A 24,697-nucleotide genomic window follows, 5' to 3' on the forward strand; every position below is an offset into this window, starting at 1 on the left:
CCTTCAGTCCAAATCCTTATTCATTTCTCTGTGCAACTCCAGGAATAAATCCTCCCTGCTCTTCTCTTTCATGGATGGACCTCAATTTTGTTAGCCAGTCCACTCCTGTGTAGGTCATCTGTCTGTCTCTCACACCTGCTCTGGGACATCCATGAATCTGCAGGGACCATTAAAGTGAAACATACAAAATGATGATTAATACCACAGCAATACCATCTGACCATTAAAATCCTGAAAAAATCAATAAAAGTAATAATTTTAGTTCCTTTTCAAATTCCAATGCCTTCTTACAAGGCACTCATTCTTTGGACTTGAGAACTGTTATGAGAATTCTCACAGTGTATAAGAATAAGAGGTGTGGAGGCACTAGATTATTGCAGCAATAGGATTAGCAAAGGGGCAGGAGGAGAGGAAAGCTATCAGTGTAGCTGGACTAGCAGAGGTTACTTACTGAACGCCAATAGGCTGCTGAAAAACATTGCTTTGTGAAGGATCTCTGCAATGAGAGCAGAGGCAATTTTCAGAACGGGGAAGGGAAAGGCTGATAATTGCCTTATAATTTTTCTGAGAGGTGATATTGAAGGACCAGCTCCATGAATAGAGAATCTATGAGAGCATATAAGCAGGTGTAGGAAAAAATGCATTGCCCCAAAATGTGATTGCAAGGCTCATATGTCTGTTTTATGAAAGCCTTTCAAACATAAGTAATGAGAATTAGGAGAAAATAATGGCTAAGATTAATTGTTTTCTGGTAAGATGTTATAAAATGCACTTGATGTCTTACAGCACGATGGGTAAGCAGTGTCACTATTCCCCCAGCACTCATGGCCTGTGTTAAATTGTACACTATTTTGCTGTTGGACTATGCCCATGAAAGATGGAATATATTGCAAGTAGATAAAGCAGCATGTTAAGAATGTGCAACAATTGAACACTTGGGCTGACAGCTGTAACATAAATGCTTTGGCCATAGTGTCCAGTGTAATTCCTTGCAAGGACATATGGTTAATTTTTTAGACTTTTTGCACTGATTTCTGTTACTTTGTGTTCAGCACAGTTTGCACAGATAAGTGATTTCTGGCAAATTTAACCCCTTGAGCAATGAAGTGCAGCAAGTGCAACAGACAAGTCGCCAGCAAGAGACTAAGGGATGATAATGGTGAAAAGGCCACAATTGTATCTGTGATGCCAGAGACCACACTCCCTGCTGGACCTGTAGCAGTAGAGACTGGCTAATCACACAGTACAAAAAGCAAACCTACTCCAAAGAGTGGTTTCAGCACCTTTTATATAGGAGATATTTTGTTGGTGGGTGCAAGGAATTAGAAGCATTCTGGGAGGGCCAAGCAGTGCTTAGCACCCCACATTTATCTAGAATATCAGAGGCAATAGAGGATATTCTCCAAAGGAATGTGAGCAGTTGCCACTGGACTTGGCTTAGATATACTGTAGCACTTCCTTAGTGACTTGTGTTCTAGTTTGAATTCTTATGCACCAGATGTTATTCCTTACATTACTTGAAAAATCTTTTTTGCATTAATGTTTGTCCCTCAGTTGGGTCATTTGCTCAACATTTTAATGATTTATGTCACCTATGTAGATATTAGTAGGTACAAAGATGTGTTTTAATGATATTCTACTGCATATTGTTCACTGGGGAAGAATATAAAGCAGGGAAAATACAAAGCATTAAATACATGGATAGTTTCCAGCCTTCTAAAAGATTCAAACTATTTGATGAATCACTGAATTCTATTGTTGACCTCTGTTTCCGACCTTTCTCTGATTTCACAGGTCAACAACTCAATCTAACTACTGCATTTTGAATAATTTGTCATCTGAGATCTCTAGAACACCTCTCCAGTTTTCGGTTTTTTTAAAGTGAGGATTGCAAGGGATCACAATGCAGCTGCAGCTTTTAAAACAAAGTTAAACCTTCGCTACAGCTGGAAAGCAGTCCCAGTATAATCAAGGTTCTGCTGATACATTTTAAGGGCACCTGAGTCCTCCCTGTCTTTGCTGTCTTTATCATAGACCTACGATCCAGTATGCCTCCCACCCCCTCCTCAGAAAGCCACAAAACAGAAAAAATAAAAACATATATTAATAGTAAAAGTAAATTCAACTGTACTTTTTATTTTTTTCTTATTCATTTGTATTCCAGTCTTGATACTTAGTTTTTATTCTGCTCTTTTCCCTTTTAGACATTTGGAGAAAAATATGGTGTTTTTATTTTGATCTGCAGCTTTCTCTAGAAGCCATGTGACTACTACATGAAGGACAGTCTCTTTAATCTTGCAGTCAGGAGGTTTTTCTCCTCATAATACACTCTGATTAATGTAAACTAATAATTATAAACACTGTAATGTGCAATGTGTTTCAACAGTGTGACTGATTGGCTGATTTGTAATTTGATAGATTTTTCTAAAGCTTAAGATAGAACAAAACAAAAATTGCATTTCAAAGAGCTTATCTCACTTGAATTTGTGTTGTTATTTTGGCACAATTATACCAATGACATTTAGTACCAGTATTGTTAAACAAATGTCAGCATTTTAATTATATTGTATTTTCAAGGGTTTATAATTTTTGCTGCTGTACTAACATGGAAAGTTAGATGTAAGATTTCAGCTAAACAGTATCTTTTTAAAATATGTGAAATTATTATTAACAACACTTTACATACCATAGCATCTTTCATCTGAAGAGCTGCAACTTCTTCACAGATTTTGGTGATAAGTATTAACCTCATTTTGCTATGGGTCAGTTTAGATATGGACTAAATGACTTTCCCATAGTCGCTCAGCATGTCAGTGACAGTCAAGAACAGAACCAACATCTCCTGACTCCTTGCCACAGTCTCTAGCTGCTAGACCACTCTGTTTCCTTAAATGGTCAGTCTAATACAGGGGTGGGCAAACTTTTTGAGTCAAGGGCCACATCTGGGTGGGGAAGTTGTATACAGGGCCAGGGCAGGGGTTTGGGGTGCGGGAGGGAGTGCGGAATGTGGGAGGGGATGCAGAAAGGGGCTCAGGGCAAGGAATTGGGGCAGAGGAGGGGTGCAGACTGTATGAGGGGGCTCAGGGAAGGGGGTTGGGGTGCGGGGTGCAGCAGGAGGCTCAGAGCAGGAAGTTGCGGTGCAGGAGGGGTGTGAAGTGCAGACAGGGGGCTTAGGGCAGGGAGTTGGGGTGTGGGGTACAGGAGGAGTTCGGGCTCCGGCCTGGTGCCGCTTACCTCAAGTGGCTCCAGGGTGGCAGTGGCACGCATCGGGGCCAGGGCAGGCTCCCTGCATACCTGCTCTGTCCCTCACCCCGTACCACTCCGAGAAGCTCTGCAGACCCTGGGGGAGAGGGGGCAGAGGTCTCTGCGTGCACTGCCCTTGCCGTGCCTCCAGGTGCCTCCCCCAAAGCTCCCATTGGCTGCAGTTCCCCATTCCCAGACAATGGGCGCTGCAGGTGACGGTCCCTGGAGGCAAGGGCAATGCATGGAGCCCTCTGCCCCCCACCCGGGGGCCGCAGGGACGTGGTGCCGGCGGTGCTGCGGACCGGATCCAAAGTCCTGAGGAGCCTGAGCTGGCCCGCGGGACGTAGTTTGTCCACCCCTGTTTTAATACCTATCAGTGTAAACTGAAACATGACTATTGACTTGAAGTGCAAGCTCCATCAGACAATATGCTATCCAAAGGGGCAAAATATATATGATTTTCCTTTTGGTTCTGGGTAGTTCTGTGCTTATAAAAAATGAAAGTGAAAGTTGTAATTAAGTAATATTTATAAAACACTTTGGCACAGTCAACATAACCGTCCTTTCCTTCAAATCCCTACTTAATAGCCACTTATTTTTCCAAACCTTCCTGGATTAATCTCATACCTTGTATATTATATCTCTTCTTTCTTGCATCAGAACTGCTGTCCTTTGTTTTGTATTTCTTTGACTTGGAGATCAATCCTGGAAACTCTTATTTCCAGATGTTTGGGCAAATTTTATGCTGGTGTGCATCCATTGATTTCGGTGAAGTTCACCAGCAAACAAAAATTGACCTGTAGTGTTTGCTACTCATGAAGCCTTGATAATAAGAGCTATGGCTGGTAGTGTCCTTCCAGGATAGGTTATTTGGATTATAAGCTTCCTTGTGTAGAGACATTGTGCCTGATTCTTCTGTCACTTGTACTGGTATAGCTCCATTGACTTTGAGAGAGTTACACTAGTTTATAATGGCGTAGGTGAGAGAAGAATTAGGTGTCTTAGGTCCAATCTTACACTAGTGAAGACAGTGGGAGTTTTACCATTGATATTAAATAGGATCAGGATCAAAGTATTTTGAAAAGCACCGTGTTCACATATAGTACTCCACATAAACATATGTAATTCTTTCTGGAGAAGGATCATCTAAAGTGATTATGTCAATGTATATAAATCACTTAAATTCCCATAAATGAGGGTAAAAATCCCAAGCACAAAGAATAATGGGAGAGTGGATTTCAAATCGATCTTTCATATGCAATTTTAACTTCACTAAGATCTGGCAATATACAATAAATACAGTTATAAATCCTTAATGTCTTTTTATGTCTGATTCCTAGTGAAGTTACAGTAATAAGATTGATTCTCTCTTCTAACAGTTGGAAAGGATGTCTTGAGCAAGGTTCCTTTGTTGCATTACCTCATCTATTTTTAATTTTTGGTTCCTTGTTAAAAGCAGAATTTTTTTTAAATCACCAGATATGTTTTGGTTTACTCCCCTCAAAGTAATTGAGAAGTCACTATAAAGACTTTTATTCACACCCATTAGTAAAAAAACAGTTACTAACCTGTTCTGCAGCTGTTGTTCTTTGAGCTATGTTGCCTGTGTCCTTTTCCACTTCAGGTGCATGCATGCTCAGTGCATGGTACCCTTTGGAGTGGTGTGTGCACTTTCCCCTGCCCCATGCTGCTGTGTGGTAGCATAAAGTTTGAAGCTGCCCTATCAGGTCCTTCTTGCTGGCTGAGATTGGTAGACAGAGCAGGTTGGCTTGCTTTACAAATGTTTTCCCTTCCAGGGAATTTGCTTCTCCTCTGTATAGTTAGTGTACTCCATGAATAGTTAGCTAGTAGAGCTTTAGAATAAGTTTCATCTGTTATTTTACTTGTTTGATTTAGAGAGTTGGTTCTGGGTACCGACTCTTGATCCTTGGAATGCCTCTGTCTCCAGACTTTAAGCATTGCATCGGCTGCAAGAAGTCTGTGCGGGTAAGTGACCCTCGTTAGACCTGTTGAAAGTGCCTAGATGAGGGTCACATCTGGGACAGGTGCCAAAGCCGTAGAGATGTGAAGCGCGGAACTAAGAAAGCTAGAGAGGTGAGACTGCATCACCTTCTCGTGGAGGCAACCTGGCATTCACCATGGGACCTTCATTGTAACAACCTTTATTCATACCCAATAGTAACTGCAAATAATGCAATCACTAGAGCTTGCCAAAGGGCTGTTCTTTGTCTAAGAGTCAGAGTGGGTGGAAAGGATATGCTTCATTGTGAGTTCAGGGTAAATTTTGGGACTTGATTTTTGCAATCTGGCCACAGTTTACATATAACAGAATAATTAGATGAGGTATCATGATGATAATTTAAACACCATCAATATGGTCTTACTCCCTTGTTGTATACTTTTAAATTACTAATGTGTATTATACTTAGAAGTGGTGGTGATGATGAAGATGATCGAAGAAAGTCTGAAGCAATTCTCTTGTTGGTTTAAAGTAAAAGTTATCAAAGTCCATGTTATAAGTATGCCCAAGTCCTCCCTTGTGCATTGACTTTCATCTCAGTAAAACAGAAGCCACTTAAATGGTTAAGCAAAGAAATATAAGAAAGCCACTTAATATTTTCCCAACCTTATATTCCATATATCCCCCTCTGAACAACGTTGTCATTTTTCCATTTTCAGTCGATCAACTGCAGGCTCAGATAAATATTATTCAGACAGAACATGGGTCTTCTGTAGCTTTTTAAATCATAATGAAGAAAGTATCACTGGCTAACTTCAAGCTTTGGAAATACAGAGTTGAGAATTTGAGAGCTCTTAGGAATATTAGGCACAGAACAGAAGGAGCTACATTTTCTATTAATGCTCAAGCTTTAATGACAAAGGTCTTTTTGGCAATTTTAGAAGCTTTGACCGTATTTTGTTAGCAGCAGAATAATAAAGTTCCCGTCTAGCAAAGTTCCAGTAAAGAGGATCTTCTATATGTTTTCTTCAAATCCAAACTACTTTTAAAATCTAATTGTTATTTTAAAGGGTCCATCTTGCTGGGAGGATGTGCTGATTCCAAACAGAATAGCTGGCACTTGCCAATCCCGAAACTGCCATGGAGATATAGCGGTAAGATATTGTTAAATGTCATGTTTCTCCAAGACTCAATGTAATGAGCCCATTGCAGAAATTAATACTTGTTCTATTACTGCTGTAAGTCACTAATTCTGTTTAAAATATAGAATCTGTGGCAATTTACTATTTATGTCTAATTGAGTACTTCTAATATGGTTACAAAAGTGGGATATCTGTCACTGCTCAGAAAATAACATTATCTCCCTGTGGAAAATGTGGGGGATTTGTATTTTTTATGAATATATGTACCGCAGTTTACCTGCTTGCCGATATTCTGTCTGACTGCATTGATTTAAATCTAAAGGAGCTGTTAAGAGCATAGATGATTTGAGGGGCAGAAGGGGGCATTGCCCCCTAAACAATAGGCATAGTTTGGGGGGACATGGGAGGGTGATGTGCAATGTTCTGCAGGGGAGACAGGCAACTGCTTGTGCCCCTGAGGCAGGGAGTCAGAATTTTGTTTATGAGCAATGTGGTTAATAGGTAATTAAGATAAGAAAGGCCTGTTAGGATGTTTCCTAAAGTTAAATGATCTGTTCCAAGCTTGATGAACTGCAAAAAGTAAATAGCCTAAATGATAGGTTACATTGCTTCAATTGTACTCAAGAGGTGGTAACAAAGTTACTAATATCTTTCTTTGAGAAGATAACAGATTTTTTAGACGAAATGCAGTAGATCTAATCTACCTGGATGTCAGTAAGGCATTTGATACAGTTCCACATGAGAAATTATTAGTTACATCAGAGAACATGGGGATTAATATGAGAACTGAAAGGTGGATAAGGAACTGGTTAAAGGGAAGGCTACAACAGGTCATACTGAAAGGTGAACTGTCAGGCTGAAGGGAGGTTACTGTTGGAGTTCCTCAGGGATCTGTCTTGGGACCAACCTTATATAACATTTTTATTACTGACCTTGGCACAAAAAATGTTTGCACTAATAAAATTTGCAGATGACACAAAGTTGGGAGGTATTGCCAATACCGATATGGACTGGAATATCATACAAGAAGATCTAGATGACCTTGTAAACTGGAAAAATAGAAATTGGATGATATTTAATAGTCAAAGTGCAAGATCATGCATTAAGGATTAACAACAAGAATTTTTGCTATAAACTGGGGATTTATCAGTTGGAAGTCACAGTGGAGGAGAAAGACCTGGTGTATTGGTTGATCACGGATGAATATGAGCCGTCAATTTGATGCAACTTGAAAAAGGCTAATGGAGCCCAAGGCTGTATCAGGCAAGGTATTTCCAGTAGAGACAAGGAAGTGTTAGTACCATTATACAAAGCACTGGTGAGACCTCATCTGGAATACTTAAAGATGAATTCAAACTGGAACAGGCGCAGAGATGGCCTACTAGGATGATCTGAGGAATGAAAAACCTACCTTATGAGAATAGATTCAAATAGCTTGGCTTGTTTAGCCTAACCAAAAGGGGAGATATGACTGCTATCTATAAATTATATCAGAGGGATAAATATGAGGGAGGGAGAGGAGCTATTTAAGTTAAGTGCCAATGTGGAACAAATGGACACAAACTGTCACACCCTGCTGACAGGTGACACCCACGAGAGGTGAGTGCTCCCCCAGCGTCACACCTTGGAAATCAGTTTAATTTTCAACCCAGCAGAGTCCAGCCCAACAACCTTCAGGGCTTGATATATTTTTCAGTTTTAGATGATCAGTATTGTGGTGCTCTTGTTTTAATCTCTATTTCAAGAAGATAACATCATTGTCTTTCTTGAACGCCATTAGGTGCGTAAGACAGAAGTCAAATGGTGCTAGTCACCCCTATCCAGGGCTCTTTCTCTCTCCCTCAGTCTTCCCTGTTGGAGCTGTTCTACTCCGTATAAATAGTTAAATATTCCTTGTACCAGTTAGAGAGACTGACTCTATAACAGGTTTCAGAGTAGCAGCCGTGTTAGTCTGTATTAGCGAAAAGAACAGGAGTACTTGTGGCACCTTAGAGACTAACAAATTTATTTCAGCATAAGCTTTCATGGGCTACAGCTCACTTCTTCGGATCCATAGAATGGAACACACAGACAGAAGATATTTATACATACAGAGAACATTAAAAGATGGAAGTACGGATATCCAACTGGAAGAGGCCAATCAATTGAGATGAGCTATCATCAGCAGGAGAAAAAAAACCTTTGAAGTGATAATTGAGATGACCCATAGAAGGTGTGAGGAGAACTTAACATAGGGAAATAGATTTAATTAGTGTAATGACCCAACCATTCCCAGTCTCTGTTTAAACCCAAGTTAATTGTATCTAATTTGCATATTAATTCGAGTTCAGCAGTCTCTCTTTGGAGTCTGTTTTTGAAGTTTTTTTGTTGCAAAAAAACTATAGACTCTATAACCTGGTGGTACTCAGCTGGGATCTGGAAAATGCAGGTTCAGGTCCCTGCCCCAAATCAGGTAGAACCTGAGTGTCCCACCTACAGATGAGTCCCCTAACCACTGGGCTGTTAGCTATTCTGGGGTGTTGTTCGTGTGTGTGTGGCGGGGGAGGGAGGGATGGGGGTTGGTTGTTTGATTACATGATACATTTCAGAAGGTCTTGTTTTTCTCTCTGCATCAGAATGAAAACAAATATTGAAACCTTGACACTTTTTGTAAAGCAGAATTCTTGTTTTGTTGACATCCCGAAAAATAACCAATCACCAGCATTAAGTCCTCTGGAAAAGAGCTGTATTTCATAAATAATTCCATGTAATTAAAACCTGTCCCCCCACTCTCTTTTCAAATACATATGCATGTTGCATTTATGAAATCCATAGTTCTTATGGGTATTTTGCCTAACATGAGAAAATATACCTTATAATATTTGTGTCATTAAGGGCTATAGCTTCCTTGTTAGTTGGGAAGAGGATTTACTAAAGATTAACCTATTTTTTGACAAACTACAATGAACTAATTTCATTTTTGGCATAGATATGTACTACCTCCCTCCCACCAACCCAAGGTACTATGGTAGTTAAATATAGATTATATATGCTTCTTCAGGGTTCATATCTTTCTTTTACTGTTGTTCACTCATTCTGCTTCTTAGTCTTTTTCTTCAGGATGGATGGGTTCAATGTATTGTTAGCTAAGGTAGATTCTTTTCGGGTACCCTGTGTATTCTGGTCTGACTCATTTTATGAAGCTGGATTTGCCAGAATAATTAACAAAGCTGTGTGAAACTTTCTTAATGAAACATAAATGAATTGGAATTTCTTGGGCTTTGTGTTTTGTTACAAATCTGTGATCCAGCCCAGGTGCACCTAGTGGTTTATGAACCTCTTCAGAAATCACAAACGATACATTTTGGACAGACCCGAGCTGACTTTTCAGATGGCATTATTCTGTCTGTCTTCTGGACTTCTATTTGTATTGTAGTTATACCTAGAAAGCCTAGGTTTCAGAGGGGTACCCATGTTAGTCTGTATCAGCACAAACAACGAGGAGTCCTTGTGGCACCTTAGAGACTAACAAATTTATTTGGGCCTAAGCTTTCATGGGCTATAACCCACTTCATCAGATGCATGGAGTGGGGAAAAAAAAGTAGACAAGTATAAATATACAGCACATGAAAAGATGGGAATTGCCTTACCAAGTGGGGGGTTAGTGCTAACGAAGCCAATTCAGTTAAGTTGGACGTGGCCCATTCCCAACAGCTGACAAGAGGGGGTGAATATCAACAGAGGGAAAATTATTTTTTGTAGTGACCCAGCCACACCCAGTCTTTATTCAGGCCTATCTATGACAAAATCTTAGCCTTAACTATCATGTATAAATTTGCCTTCATGGCATAGGAGATAGTTGTAGTACCAAGATAAAGATACCGCTTTAGTATCAGCTCTGATATCATTGATAGTTCACAAAGTGATTTGAACAGCTGCACCCATGTTGTTCAAAGGCCTGTGTGAAATAACATGTAGTAATCCCTCCTTATCTGTTATCAGTTAATCTACTTCCACATAGGCATCTCTGTGTGCTGCCTACCTGCCTGTATTTTTGCTTCGACAGTGGAAGAATTCCTATTCACAGGGCTCTGTACTTTTAATGACTTCCTACATGGATCAGCAAGCCAGGAGATGAAACTGAAGCTCCATTTTCCAGATAGAGAACAGGGAATGGCAGTCTCTGTCCACTTTTGGTCCCCTGTGGGACATGGCAATCCGAGATTATGTCATAGTTGGTGGATGAGGTGAGTGCATCTGTAATGGGGTCCACATGCCCAAACTCGTTCTATCTGCTGAGACTTCCAACAAATGCACATACCCAATTCCGGGACACCTGTCCACTGGGAACTGAATTTAGTACACCAAACAGCTATTGCTACCACTTCGGCTTGAATTTGTACCAGCAGAAGATGATATTCTGTATCTCATTATCAATCCTCTGAGGTATCCAGTTTCCCACAAAAGTTTTTAAAGAAAATACTATTTAGATTAGTTCATGTTCAAGGGGTTACCACTAACAAATCAGGACATGAACATACTGAATATTTTAAAACTATGTCCAATCCTTGTGGTGCTTTTTTTTAATTGAAGCAAGACTTTTCAAACTAGAATACTTGACAGTTGTGGTTCCTGTTTCTTGTGGGAGAGTTGCAGGAGCTGCACGAAGGTATACTTTTTTAACCTAGCATCTTGATTAAGACGATCTGGACTGTAGATTGACACATCACCAAAGTATTCTAGGATTTCAAATTATGATAATGGATGAACCATTTGTTTTACTCTGTGAAAGAAAGTTGTAAGATTTGACCAACTTCACCAATGGCTTAAGCAACCATAACTACAATGATTTCATGAGCTGTTCCTGCACCATTGTCTTCTAGGTACCTTCTAGCTGGGACCAGTAACCATGAAGCCTATTTGCCTTGTTATTTATCATTAAAATATTTTAAAATTTATTTTTATTTAAATATTTATAACCTGAGACAAAACTTTTTAATTTTGTAGAGGAAGAATTTGAACATTTGTCCACACAAAGGCAGACACGGACGCTTCCTCTGTCTACCAAAATTAGACACTGATATTACATATCTACATCTGTATTTTGTGCTCATAGTATATAGGGAAAACTACTGATGCTTCAAATTAAATGGGTAAAAAGTAGTGTGGAAAAAGGCAGAGTGAGTATTTAATTGATTTCCTAATGTTATAAACCAGTGAAGTCTAGTTGATGACCTCTGTTTCCAATATTCTTTAATTAAATGGCTTTAAAGGCCAAATCTTTCAAACTTGGATGCTAATAGCTAGGCATTTAAATCCATACTAAGGCACCTTAAGTGATTTTCAGAGAAGCTTGATTACCTTTAGCTTCCAGTGAATCCAATTCCATTCAGTGATAGAAATCTTGTTTTTCTGTCTTTCACTCCATGTTGGATAGTGCATGAGATAGTCTTTTTGCTCACTCCTGTTTTATGTTGGATGATGGTATTCATAGCAGAAACAATATTTATGTAATGCCTTGTCATTGATGCAGATCTACCTTTCCCTAGCCATGTGCTTTTGATTGTCCTGATGATGGACTTAATGAAGGAGGAAAGCAGGATTATTCTGTCTCTTTAGCTGAATAGCTTCTATAGACCATTTATCACTCTTTCTGATGGATGAGTAATGAAGATTTGTAAGGACTGCTTATTTTCAGTTGTCAACAAGCAGCAAGTAGTGTCCTTAAACTCAACTAGAATATAAGTGTGAGTTTTGCATAAATGTTTTATTTGATCAGTTTCCACTACTTATAAATCTCGGTTTGTGCCATAACTTCAAGATACAGCATGTTCTCTCTATAATACTAATTTGGCGATATTTCAACAAAAAGTTAGTCTCTTGCTAGAAATTGGGAACTTTAATTTTGTTAGATAGAAATATGAAAATACAGTAATTGACAACATTCAAAAGGATAGAAATCAGAAGTTCAATTTAAAGTTAAGTAAAATATTTCAATTTTCAGCAATGATTTTGTGAGTGCCTTAATGATACAGTGGATTGTAATGGAGGATATATATTCCAGTGAACTCAAAAATGTGAAAATTATTTGACTAATCTTCATGGCTCACTTGCTCAGCATAGACTAAAATGAACTTATTTTCATATTATCTACTGCATGTATTATTGTGCTTTTGATCCCAAGATATGAGTCTTTGGTGCAAAAGAAATAGCAAATGAGAATTTGCTATTGCTTTTCTATAATATACAGTAATTAAGGGCAACTAGAATGTATAAAAGATAAATAATACACCCTTAACATACCTATTCATGACTGACTGACTGCTCTGTCCTTTCATGAAACTGGCAGGCTCTAAGAGCCAATCATACAAAGTTTGTCTTTTATCATCCTCAGAGTTAAACTGTTACACTGCTGTAATATTCTTCTCAGTCTTTCTTCTAGTTCAGTAAAATTTTTGGCTATGTGACATGACAGTATCTCTGTATTTGGTCTTAAGTTGTAGGATGATATCCCAAGAAAGATGAGAGCGCACAAAAGTTCATAAAAAAGAAAGTTTGATTAGTACATGCTCATCTTGAGCTGATGATAGAGGGCAGCCCTCTGTACAAAAACAATTGAGTACTTCCTGGCTCTGTGAAGTAGTGGACAAAAAGTTCAAAGGATGCAAACTTGGCCCACTACAAACAATGCATGCACTGAACTCCAAGATTTTTCTCCTGAGTTGCTGTAGTTCTTCTGGACTCAGATAATGCTATTACTGTGCAACACACTAAACCTGTATAAAAAACCTCCACATTACTTCAAGGAGAGAGCATAAGTGTAGTTCATCTTCTTCTGCTACTGTTGCCTTCTGCTGCTGATTCACAGACACATTTTGATTTGAGACGGAGAAGTGGAAAGTGACACACTCTGACATCTTTAGAACTATTTCATTGACCAGGAATCCTTCCTAAATAAGGAAGAACCTGAGTCTTTCATGAGCTTTCTGATGGCATATTCAATCAGCAGCACAGAGCATTTGTTTTAAAGAGATGATTGCATCCATCAAGAGTTTCTCTGGTTTGTTTTTTCCTTTCTCTGTTCTTTTTCTTGAATAGGTTGAATAAAAACCTGTGGAAATTAGCGTTCTTTTAGTCTCCAGGATGCTAGGCTTTACTCGTCCTTGAGGGTAGTTGAGTTAGAGTTTGAATTGCTTTTGAGCCTTTGTCATTTATCTAAGCAGCCAGAGGTGACCTTGTCCAGTGCAGAATGCAACCCTTGCTTGAGCATCAAAGTCCCATAAAAGTGTGAAAATGTTACTGATAGTTTACCATTGAAGTTAATTAGTGCAAATGGTTTATGGAGTGCTGCTTCCAAGGGGAAGAAATTTGTTCTGTGTCTCAAGTCCTTCCAGTCCTATGCCCGTATACTGAATTTTTAGGACACTAATTATAGTCAGAAGTTGATGCAAGCTGATTCCACAGACACATAGCCAGATGCTTATTTCCTTATACAAGAGTGTATGCCTCTTGTCTTTCTCAACTGTTCTATAATCATTAAAGGGACGAAGAGCCGATTTGTGACAGTGCATTCCTAATCTCATTACTGACCAATTGTTTTCTTTTTCACCAGACTAGGAAAATCAATAGAAATTTGTCATGCTCTTTTAAAGGGGAGGACCCATTCAATTCTCCCATTCTGGTTTCTATTTGCCAGTTATTTTACTAGGCTTCCTCATGAGTGGTCCCTAGTGAGAGACTTGCATCAGTCTAACCAAAGGCCAAGGGGACTGAGAGTCACATGTGGAGAAAGAGTCTCATAGATAAACTCATTCTCTTTAGAAGGGCAGTAAGATTTTTTTCTTTTCTTTTTATTATTTATTATTTGTATTATTGTAGGACCACATCATGCCAGGCACTGTACAAACACAACAAAAAGACAGTACCTGCCCCAAAGAGCTTACAATCTAAATATAGGAAAAGAGACACCAAATGGGTACAGACAGATGGGGGGAGTACAAGGAAAGAGTAAGACAACATTGTTCAGCTTGACTGGCAGTGGTCGCAGCACACCAGCAACCTAATCATTGTCAAGTTTTTTGTAGGCGTTAGAACAAATTACCATTTCGTGAAGGGTTTTGAAGGAGGATAACGAGTTAGTTTTGCAGATATTTCAGGGAGATTCTCCCAAGCACGAGGGGCCGCATGAGAGAAAGCATGAAGGTCCTTGTTTAAACATTTAATAAGTGGGTGATGGAGGCTGACGTGGATCAGCTGGAAGCAGCAGTAAACTTATCAATACTGAATGAGAAAGTGAGTGTGTGCCCTGAAAGGCATTGAAAGTGAAGACAAGTAGCTTATGTTTGATATGATAGAGAAAAGTGAATCAGTAAAGGGACAAAGAGAGAGGTGACATTGTCAAAGTAGCAGGCCATGAAAATGATCTTTGCAGCAGCATTCTGAATGGATATGAGCAAGGCAAGATTGCGTTTGTCAGGGCTAGAAAAAAGAATGGGACAATAAACAAGACATGTGATGATGAAAGCCTGGATGAGATTCTTAGCTGTCTGGAAGGATAAAAAAGGCCGTATCTTAGAGATGTTATTCAAGGAGAATCTGCAAGAATTAAACAGAGACTGGATGTGAAGAACTAGAGAGAAGTCCAAATTGAAGATGGCACTCAGGTTATGGGCCTGGGTGACAGGTAGAGTGATCCACAGTAATTGAGAAAGGAGATGGCACGGAGGTTTTTTTTTGTGGGAATGGAGGATAAGAGCTCTGTTTCAATCATGTTAAGCTTGAGCTGATGGCTAGACATCCATGAGGAGATGTCAGAGAGAAACAGACTGAGAGTTTTTTGTTTGGAGAGAAAGAACAGGTCTGGAGTAGAGAGGTAGGCCTGAAATTGTCCACGTCGTAGTTGGTTTTGTGTTTGTGGATGTGATTACCCAGAAATAAGGTTTAGAGGGAGAAGAGAAGGGGACCAAGGGCAGAGCCCTGTGGAACTCCCATAGAAAGCTGGAAGGGAGGGAAGAGGAGCAGGGCCGTCCCTAGCCATTTGGGTACCCTCCGCAGCCCCTCTGCGGGAGGGGGCAGGGAGCTGTGTGGGGCCCCAGGCCTCCCCTCACCTCCCGGGTCTAGGAGGCAGGAGCTGAGGGGGGCCACTTTTGGGGGCCCCACAGGCCCAGAGTGGCCCCGGGGATTAGCGGGGGCCGGGAACAGCCCACTCTGCTTCCCTCGCCCTGGCCCCAGCCGTGTTGCTCGGGGGATGAGTCTTGGAGGAAGGGATCCCCCCCACTCACTGGCAGTGGCAGGAAGTGGAGCAACCCGGCCCCAGCCTGCTCTACTCCGCCGGCTCCCAGCCGCGGCACTCCGCTCCCGCCACTGGTGAGAGCTGGGGCATTCCTTTCCCCAACCCAAGCAACATGGCTGGGGCTGGGGCAAGGGAAGTGGAGTGGGTTGGGGTGGGCTCTTATTCTCCATTCCCACCAAAAAACCCTCCTTGCCATCTCCTTTCTCAATCACTGTGGATCACTCTACCTGTCACTCAGGCCTTTCCCTGAACTCACCAGTGGTGGGAAACGGAGCGCTGCAGCTGGGTGCTGGCAGAGAAGAGTGGGCTGGGGCCAGGTTGCTCCGCTTCCTGCCACTGCTGGTGAGTGGAGGGTCACTGGGGGAAAAGGTGGAATGGGGGCAGGCCAAGGGCGGAGCAGGGGGAAGGGTAAGAGGCAAGGTGGAAGGAGTTGTCTGGGGCCCCACACCCCTCCTAGGAATGGTCCCACACCCCCCAAGGGATGGCCCTGCTCCTTGCAGGGGGGCTGACCGAGGGATAGGGCTGATCGCCTGGGTTGGTGCTGCCATGTATGCAGCATGCAGCTGCCTAGGGCACCATGAAATTTGGGGCAGTTTGGTGCCCCAAATTTCATGGTGCCCTACACAGCTGTGTATGCCTAAGGATGGCCCTGAAGAGGAGGATACTCTGATGGACATGCTGAAGGAGTGAACAGAGAAATTGGAGGAAAACCAGGAGAGGACAGGATCACTGAAGCTAAGGGAGGACAAGATTTCAAGAAGAAGAGCATGGTAGACTGTGCTGAAGGCAGCTGATGGGTCAAGGAGCATGAAGATGGAATAGTAGTTCTGAGATTTGGCTAAGAAATGGCTATTGGAGACTTTGGTGAGAGTAGTTTCAGTGATGTGCAAGGAATGGAAGCCAGATTAGAGAGGTCTGGGATGGAACTGGTATAGAGGAACTCCAGACACTGATTGCAAACAGTGTGTTCCCTGAGCTTAGAGATGAAAGGTAGAAGGGAGATGGGGCAGTAGTTAGAAAGGCAAGTGCGGTCAAGGGTGGGTTTATTTAAAACGGGCTCTTTAAACATTTCTTTAATCTTTTTTTTAAAAAGTCTTTAAATTTGCCCCTAAATGTTCTTGGTATTAAGTACAAAAATTAATTGCTCCAAGGTTACCCAAAATATCGTAGCTTGTCATTGTCGTGAAGATGGTGTAGTTAATAAACTCTCTGTAGTGAGCTTGGACTAGATGTCCTTTCAAAAATAAGGGTTTTAATTGAATCATTTTATGAAGACAAAATGTTTAAACAACTCATTGAAACCTCACATTGTATCATACCACACAGTTAAAAATCAGCACACTTTTTCTAAAGCCCATTTAAATGGATCAAACCTAGTAGCTCAAGGACAACATAAAAATGGGCTGTTTATCAACTAATTTCAATTCAAATTTGAGTCAGAGCTACTGCAGTCTCTTGTGGTTTTGCACAGTAATGGTAATAATTAAAACATATGGTTGCTGCTGAAAGTGTACAGCTGTTGCGTGGACTTAAACAGAAATTGTAAATACTGTACCTCACATGAAATACTATTTACTTACTATTCTGCTTTGGGATTAATGTTTGCTTTTTCTGGGAGTGATTGGGACTGTAATTTTTGATACGCCTATAATTAATTAATGCATATCTTCAGGTGCAAACTGCCTGTGGCTTACACCAAATATCTTCTTATAACTCAATGCATAAATTACCTATCTATTTAGGTAAAATATTAACTGCATAGATCTCTTATTGTAATTCTCTAAAATGTAAAGATGATAGATGTACGAAGAATGGTGTCATGCAACAGAGTAAACTCCTGATCCTGAAAGGAAGACTGCATTGCATCTCAATTTAAGTCAGGCAATTATCAAGCAGCCTTCTTCCTTTTATTCAAGTTTAAGATAGTCAAAAGGTCATCAGGAATCACTGACAGTTTAGTCTTTTGAGTAGATGACTAAGGAGAGAACTGTGACCGTACTGAGAATGGCAGTGGAGTAATTCAGATAGAACAGGGTCACTAGACCATATATTAGAGGATGCATCAAACACCAGGAGAGATTTGCCTAGTCCTGGAGGCAAAATACAGAACATATTTTGTTTGGGCCCTTAAGATCATATGGGCTGGATTATTGTCTAGATGTGCTCTTGAGACTCTATCACCTGATGGGCAGAAAGAATTCCTATATGTCTGACAGGGATAAAATCAGTTATAGAAGGGTCTGACACGGTTGTAGGGTCAGTTGAGGTTTGCACCATTGTGCACACAGAATAATGAAAATATCATGGAAATATAAATTTACAGTTTGAAGTATGGTTCACTGCTGTTCTCTTGGTGGACCAAAGTTCTGTTCAGGAATATCAAATTCAAGATACCAGCAGTCAGTTATAAGTATAGCCAAATTGCATTTCCATTTTCTAGATAAGGATCTGTGGAGTAGCAGCTGCTCCAGGCCCCAAACTATATGTTATGCATTGAAGCAAAAAGTTCCAAAAGAAGTAACAGGACTTTAGGGAGGCTCCTGCATTTCACTGAACCATAAGAATCATTAAATGTTAATTCCCTATTCTAATCAACCTGTATTGCATAGCAAACTGCCATGCTCAGGGCAAATTATAGCTGAAGCTCCTGTTTTCCAATAATGTAAAGTTTATTTTTCCCCCAGATATATTTATGATCGAGTAATAGGCTACTTTTTCTTTGTAACAATGTGTGCATACATTGTAACTGTACAAGTATGAAACTAAAAAATTAGATGCACATTCAAAGGAACCTAAACACATCAAAGTGTGTGTGTGTGTGTGTGTGTGAGAGAGAGAGAGTGTGTGTGTGTAAATTTTCTTATCATCTCTACTCATTTTTCCAAGTTCCTTGTCTGGATTTTTATTTTATATTGACAGTGTCATAAACAGATAGCTAAGGGTTAATGTCTCTTTCACCTGAAGCACCTGACCAAAGGACCAATCAGGAAACCGGATTTTTTCAACTTTGGGTGGAGGGAATTTTGTGTCTGAGTCTTTGTTTTCTGTCTGCCTGCTTTCTCTGAGCTTTGGAGAAGTAGTTTCTGTTTTCTAATCTTCTGTTTCTAAGTGTAAGGACAAAGAGATCAGATAGTAAGTTATATGGTTTCTTTTCTTTGGTATTTTCATGAATATAAGTGCTGGAGTGCTTTGTTTTGTATTCTTTTTGAATAAGGCTGTTTATTCAATATTCTTTTAAGCAATCGACCCTGTATTTTTGTCACCTTAATACAGAGAGACCATTTGTATGTATTTTTCCTTTCTTTTTTATATAAAGCTGTCTTTTAAGACCTGTTGAAGTTTTCTTTACTGGGAAATTTCAGGGAAATTGAGTCTGTACTCACCAGGGAATTGGTGGGAGGAAGAAATCAGGGGGCGATCTGTGTGTTGGATTTGCTAGCCTGATTTTGCATTCCCTCTGGGGGAATAGGAAAGTGCTTTTGGTTTCCAGGACTGGGAACGGAGAGGGGGAGTCACTCTGTTTGGATTCACAGAGCTTGTGTCTGTGTATCTCTCCAGGAGCACCTGGAGGGGGGAAGGGAAAAAGGATTATTTCCCTTGGTTGTGAGACTCAAGGGATTTGGGTCTTGGGGTCCCCAGGGAAGGTTTTTCAGGGGGACCAGAGTGCCCCAAAACACTCTAATTTTTTGGGTGGTGGCAGCAGGTACCAGGTCCAAGCTGGTAACTAAGCTTGGAGGTTTTCATGCTAACCCCCGTATTTTGGACGCTAAGGTCCAAATCTGGGACTAAGGTTATGACAGACAGTTTCTGGGATTCATCATAAACATTTTTCCTTCTCAACCTGTTCCTACCTTTCCAGTGGGTGTTACTATGATCATGCTAGCCTCATATTATATACTTCTTCCTTTCTCCTGCTATTTTAAGTTTGTTCTTCATTATTTTATTCATACCTGTTTTATGCATCCCAAGGTACAACTGTCATATATGAAGGCTTAAGAAAAATATATTCCTGGTTTTAGAAAATTATCCCTAAATTGAGTACAATATGCAGAGGCTGGATGAAAATATTAAGGATTACTCATTATGAATGGATGAGAGTAGATGTTCTGAGACTAAGGACACAATTTTTGAGCTTGGATGCATAAGTATAAGCACTTAATTCAGTCTTTAGGAACTTAAATACCTGGCTTACAACTCAAATTTAAGTTAATGGGAATTGTATATGCTTGGCATCTTTAAAAATCAGGATGCTTATTTACAGTAAATGCATATATATGGATATAGGTATATAACTTCAGATGTTTATTTTTTTTAAAAGGTCTCAAATGCCCTCTCACCTAAATAAAGCTTGGGGTTTGATTCATGGATCTTAAATCCAGAAGGGACCAATATGACTGTCTAGTTTGACTTCTTGTATATCACAAGCCATAAAACCTTACCTAGAAATTTCTGCATCAAGCCCATCATTTGTTTGAGGTATTGGATGTCTTTTAGAAAGGTGTCCAGTCTTGAGTTACAGACTGAAAACAATGAAGAATCAGCCATATCCCTCAATAATTTCTTCTGTTGGTTAATTATCTACTCAGCTAAAAATTTGAACCTTTATTTCTAGTTTGAAATTTTTTAGCTTCAGCTTCCAACCTTTGGTCTTATTATGCCTTTTTTTTACTAGAGTCAAGATAGATTTCTGGTAAAAATATTTTCCCCATGAAGGTACTTGTATACTGTGATCTTCTTAACCTTCTGTTGGATAGACTAGATAGAGGCCTATTTTCCAGACTTGAATTCATTCTTGAGCTCTTTTCTGAACTGTGTCCAATGTTTCAACATCCTTTTTGCAGTGTGGATACTTGAAGTGAATACACTCTTCCAGTAATGGTCTCATTAATGCCTAGAAAGAGGTAATGACACTTGATTTTCTCGTGCTTATGCATCCAAGGATCACATTAACTGTTTTAGCTACAGCATTATACTGGGCGATTATACTCAGCTGGTGATCCACCATGACTTCTTGTTGTTTTCAGCTTTCAAAAATTGGCCTTTTAAAAGCACCAACTAATTCTGTTTTAACAAATGAAATGAGATTGTTGTCTTGCACTTAGGGAACTTTCAATTTTTAGCTCAGCAATCATCTTTAGTCAGCAAAATGAGGCTGATTATAGAATTACATCAAATTACTTGGAATATTTCTTGTGTTAGAATGTTATCCTCTCCTCTCTAATTTTTAGAAACTCCAAGTATATTCTATCAGTAGCAACATGATACCTCTAGTAATTCCCCATTATGATACAATTTTACTTTCTACACATTATAGAATTTATGTGTAAGGAGTTGTTCCCGTGTTCCTGTTCCCTTGTCTCATTTTTTGGTGTAACAGAATCTCTCTAGTACTTTATCTTTCAATTTATCAGTTAGTACATTGATCCATAAGCATTCCAGTGTCCTATCCTTCTGAATTGTGAGTTAGTCTAAAAGCAAGTAATGGTATCTTTAATGTAGAATTCCACCCCTCTTCCCTTCTGACCACAGTCTTTCCTAAACAGAGTGTATCCCAATGATTTTAACATTCCAGTCATGAGACTCATCCCACAGGTTTCAGTAATACCAATCAGATCATGTTACCCAGGCTTCTAGCATTAATATATGTGCAGCTGAAGAATTCCTTGTTTATAATTCTTGATGTCTTGATTCTTTACATTCATGCTACCCTGAGTCTGAGTTTTACCTCCTTAGCAGTCTCCCAACTTAATGATAATTTAAAGCATTTCTGTCTACTGTAGCCAGTCTCCTGCCCAGAAAGTTGCTTCCCTTTCTATTGAGATGGAGGCAATCTAAGCCATATATTCTTTTCTCCCCTAGAAGGTGGTCCAATGTTTCTCAAAACCAAAACCCTCTACTTTACAAAACCTACTTAGCCAACAGTTTACCTATAGTATCTTTTTCTGTCTGTCTTCTTTCACTTGTGGGATAGGAAAGATCTCTGAGAAGCTCACCTGTACTTTTCTCTCCTTTATCTCCCTTCCAAGATCCCTAATGCTTCCAATGATCTGTGAAGTGTCCTCAGGGGCAGAGTCATTCATGCCAATGTCTATCATAACAAACAAATCCTTGTCTGCAGTCTTCAGAATCTTGTCTGGTCCTTTTGTGACATGTACTGTTTTCATTCCAGGAAGATAGCTCATACTCCTGCTGTCCTTTTCCTCTCAGCAAACATATTTTGTATACACTCCTTAATATCAAGTCCTTGATGAAGATTTTCTATCTTTGGATGGTCTGTGGCTTTCTTTTGGGTATGATTAATGTCCTCAAGGATTGTGCTGAGCATCTCTTTTCAGGTGTGTCTTGTGGGGGTCCGTGTTCTTTTCTCTTTAGTTGACTCTTTCAGTACCTTCTCTGTGGCTGCTGCACCAAATACCTGAAAGTGGTTAGATATCTCCATATGTGTTGCCATTTCTCCTGCTTCTCTTTCCTCGTTTGTTCATAAACCGTCAGTCCTCTTTTGTTTTCCACTCTCTCCTGTTGTCTTGAAATGAACTCATTCTCCAGTTGAGTCGTGAATAGTGCTACTTGTCTCCGGTGGTTCAAAAGCTATTCTGCCTCTTGTGCTATGCAGAGTCCTGACGTCCAATCTTCTCCTCCAGTAAAGCCATCAACTTGCACTTTGTGGTGCAAGGTCTCTATCTTCAGGGGACAGAACATGGCACATCCTTAGCAGCTCACAGTAATGGTTCCATTCCTGGCCATCATTGCAACTGTAGAAAAAAGTTCCTGAACTCCATCCTGCAGATTCCCTCAGAAACTTTTCTGTTAGCCTGCTTGGGTATTACCTTGGCAACTGACTTAAATACTTAGCCTTGTTGGTTAGCTGTGCCTCCTTACTAATGGGGAGTCATTAACAACTCCTGCTTCAAACACCTGGTCTGATCAAAGACTGAATGGTCACATGGGCCTCACAGAGCTCCAAACACATGATTCACCAAGTCCCTTTACCTCCAAGCCCAGGATCCACAGCTATTCCTTAGAAACTCCCATTTTGATAAACTCTTCCTTCATTACACATCTCAGATTTGCTGTTTTGAGCTCCAAAGCCTAGTATTTGTCTCCACATCAGGCCAGAGTAGAATGATCCTTCTCTAACAGTAAAATTGCCAAGTCTAAATAGAAAACTGAATGGCACCATCGCAATATGCACATGCAAAAATTGAGTAACTTTTTTTCACATTACTGTAATTCACCTCCTACTTGGCCACATTACTTGTGGTTATTGGTTCATATCTAAAATTATTGTGTAAATTCTTCAAATCAGGGAGCACATCATGCCTTTCTGTTTGCTCTGTGAAGCATCTAGTACATTTTTGGGTGCAATATAAATAATAGAAAATAAAAACAGTGCTTTGTGTTTAGTATAGAAGGAAACTCATAACTTTTTTCTTCATAGTCCTTCCGTTCCATTACTGCTCTTCAGAGTTTGCATTACAAATTAGGGATTAATCCAGTTTATCGTATACTTATTTAAAAAATGCAGTTTTCAGAGTGAGCATGGTGAAACAGCATTACTTATTAAAATGCAGGATAACAGTTCTTGTAACACAGCATAATCTCTGTGAAGTAAGATTATGGCATCTTCTTAAACCAGACTGTAATAACCTAAGTCCCAGATTTGGACCTTAGCGTCCAAAATATGGGGGTTAGCATGAAAACCTCCAAGCTTAGTTACCTGCTTGGACCTGGTACCTGCTGCCACCACCCAAAAAATTAGAGTGTTTTGGGGCACTCTGGTCCCTCTGAAAAACCTTCCCTGGGGACCCCAAGACCCAAATCCCTTGAGTCTCACAACAAAGGGAAATAATCCTTTTTCCCTTCCCCCCTCCAGGTGCTCCTGGAGAGATACACAGACACAAGCTCTGTGAAACTACACAGAGAGACTCCCCCTCTCTGTTCCCAATCCTGAAAACAAAAAGTACTTTCCTATTCCCCCAGAGGGAATGCAAAATCAGGCTAGCAATCCAACACACAGATCTCCCCTTGACTTCTTTCTCCCACCAATTCCCTGGTGAGTACAGACTTAATTTTCCTGAAGTAAAGAAAAACTCCAACAGGTCTTAAAAGAAAGCTTTATATAAAAAGAAAGAAAAATACATACAAATGTTCTCTCTGTATTTAGATGATACAATACAGGGTTGATTGCTTAAAAGAATATTGAATAAACAGCCTTATTCAAAAAGAATACAAATCAAAGCACTCCAGCACTTATATTCATGCAAATACCAAAGAAAAGAAACCATATAACTTACTATCTGATCTCTTTGTCCTTACACTTAGAAACAGAAGATTAGAAAGTAGAACTACTTCTCCAAAGCTCAGAGAAAGCAGGCAGAGGACAAAAGACTCAGACACTCAATTCCCTCCACCCAAAGTTGAAAAAATCCGGTTTCCTGATTGGTCCTCTGGTCAGGTGCTTCAGGTGAAAGAGACATTAACCCTTAGCTATCTGTTTATGACACGCCCCCCAAATTGCAGACAGTGGGGAAGCTCACTGGCGGCGATTTCCTTCTAGAACTTGAAAATAAACAGATTAATACAACACATACACCTTTACATATACTCCTAAGTATATAACTAACAGACTTCTACATTTTAAGAACACTTTTTAACTATTGAATTCTGGGAAACTCTCACGGGAGAGTGCATCAGCTACTTTGTTAGAAGCTCCTGTGATGTGTTGAATTTCAAAATCAAAATCTTGGAGAGCTAAACTCCAACGAAGAAGTTTCTTGTTGTTCCCCTTGGCAGTATGAAGCCACTTTAGTGCAGCATGGTCAGTTTGTAGTTGGAACCGCCGTCCCCAACCATATGGGCGTAGCTTTTCCAGGGCGTACACAATGGCATAGCATTCCTTTTCACTGACTGACCAGTGACTTTCCCTCTCAGACAGTTTCTTGCTGAGAAACACGACAGGATGGAAGTTGTGATCTGTTGCTTCCTGCATGAGCACTGCTCCTATACCACGCTCAGATGCATCTGTGGTTACTAGGAATGGCTTGTCAAAGTCCGGGGCCCTGAGCACAGGGTCAGACATGA

At 40.1% G+C, this 24,697-nt stretch overlaps 1 protein-coding gene across 2 annotated transcripts in view; it reads left to right on the forward strand.

Annotated features, from left to right (window-relative positions):
• Positions 1-24,697, forward strand: part of PRKN (parkin RBR E3 ubiquitin protein ligase) — a 1,230,739-nt gene that overhangs the window by 576,518 nt on the left and 629,524 nt on the right. For both annotated transcript variants that reach the window (XM_050949117.1, XM_050949116.1), the window contains one exon: positions 6,274-6,357. In XM_050949117.1, the coding sequence (XP_050805074.1) occupies positions 6,274-6,357 (84 nt within the window). The remainder of the gene's footprint in view (positions 1-6,273; positions 6,358-24,697) is intronic.

Source organism: Gopherus flavomarginatus, chromosome 4, assembly GCF_025201925.1.
Source record: "Gopherus flavomarginatus isolate rGopFla2 chromosome 4, rGopFla2.mat.asm, whole genome shotgun sequence".
NCBI classification, from domain to species: Eukaryota; Metazoa; Chordata; order Testudines; family Testudinidae; genus Gopherus; species Gopherus flavomarginatus.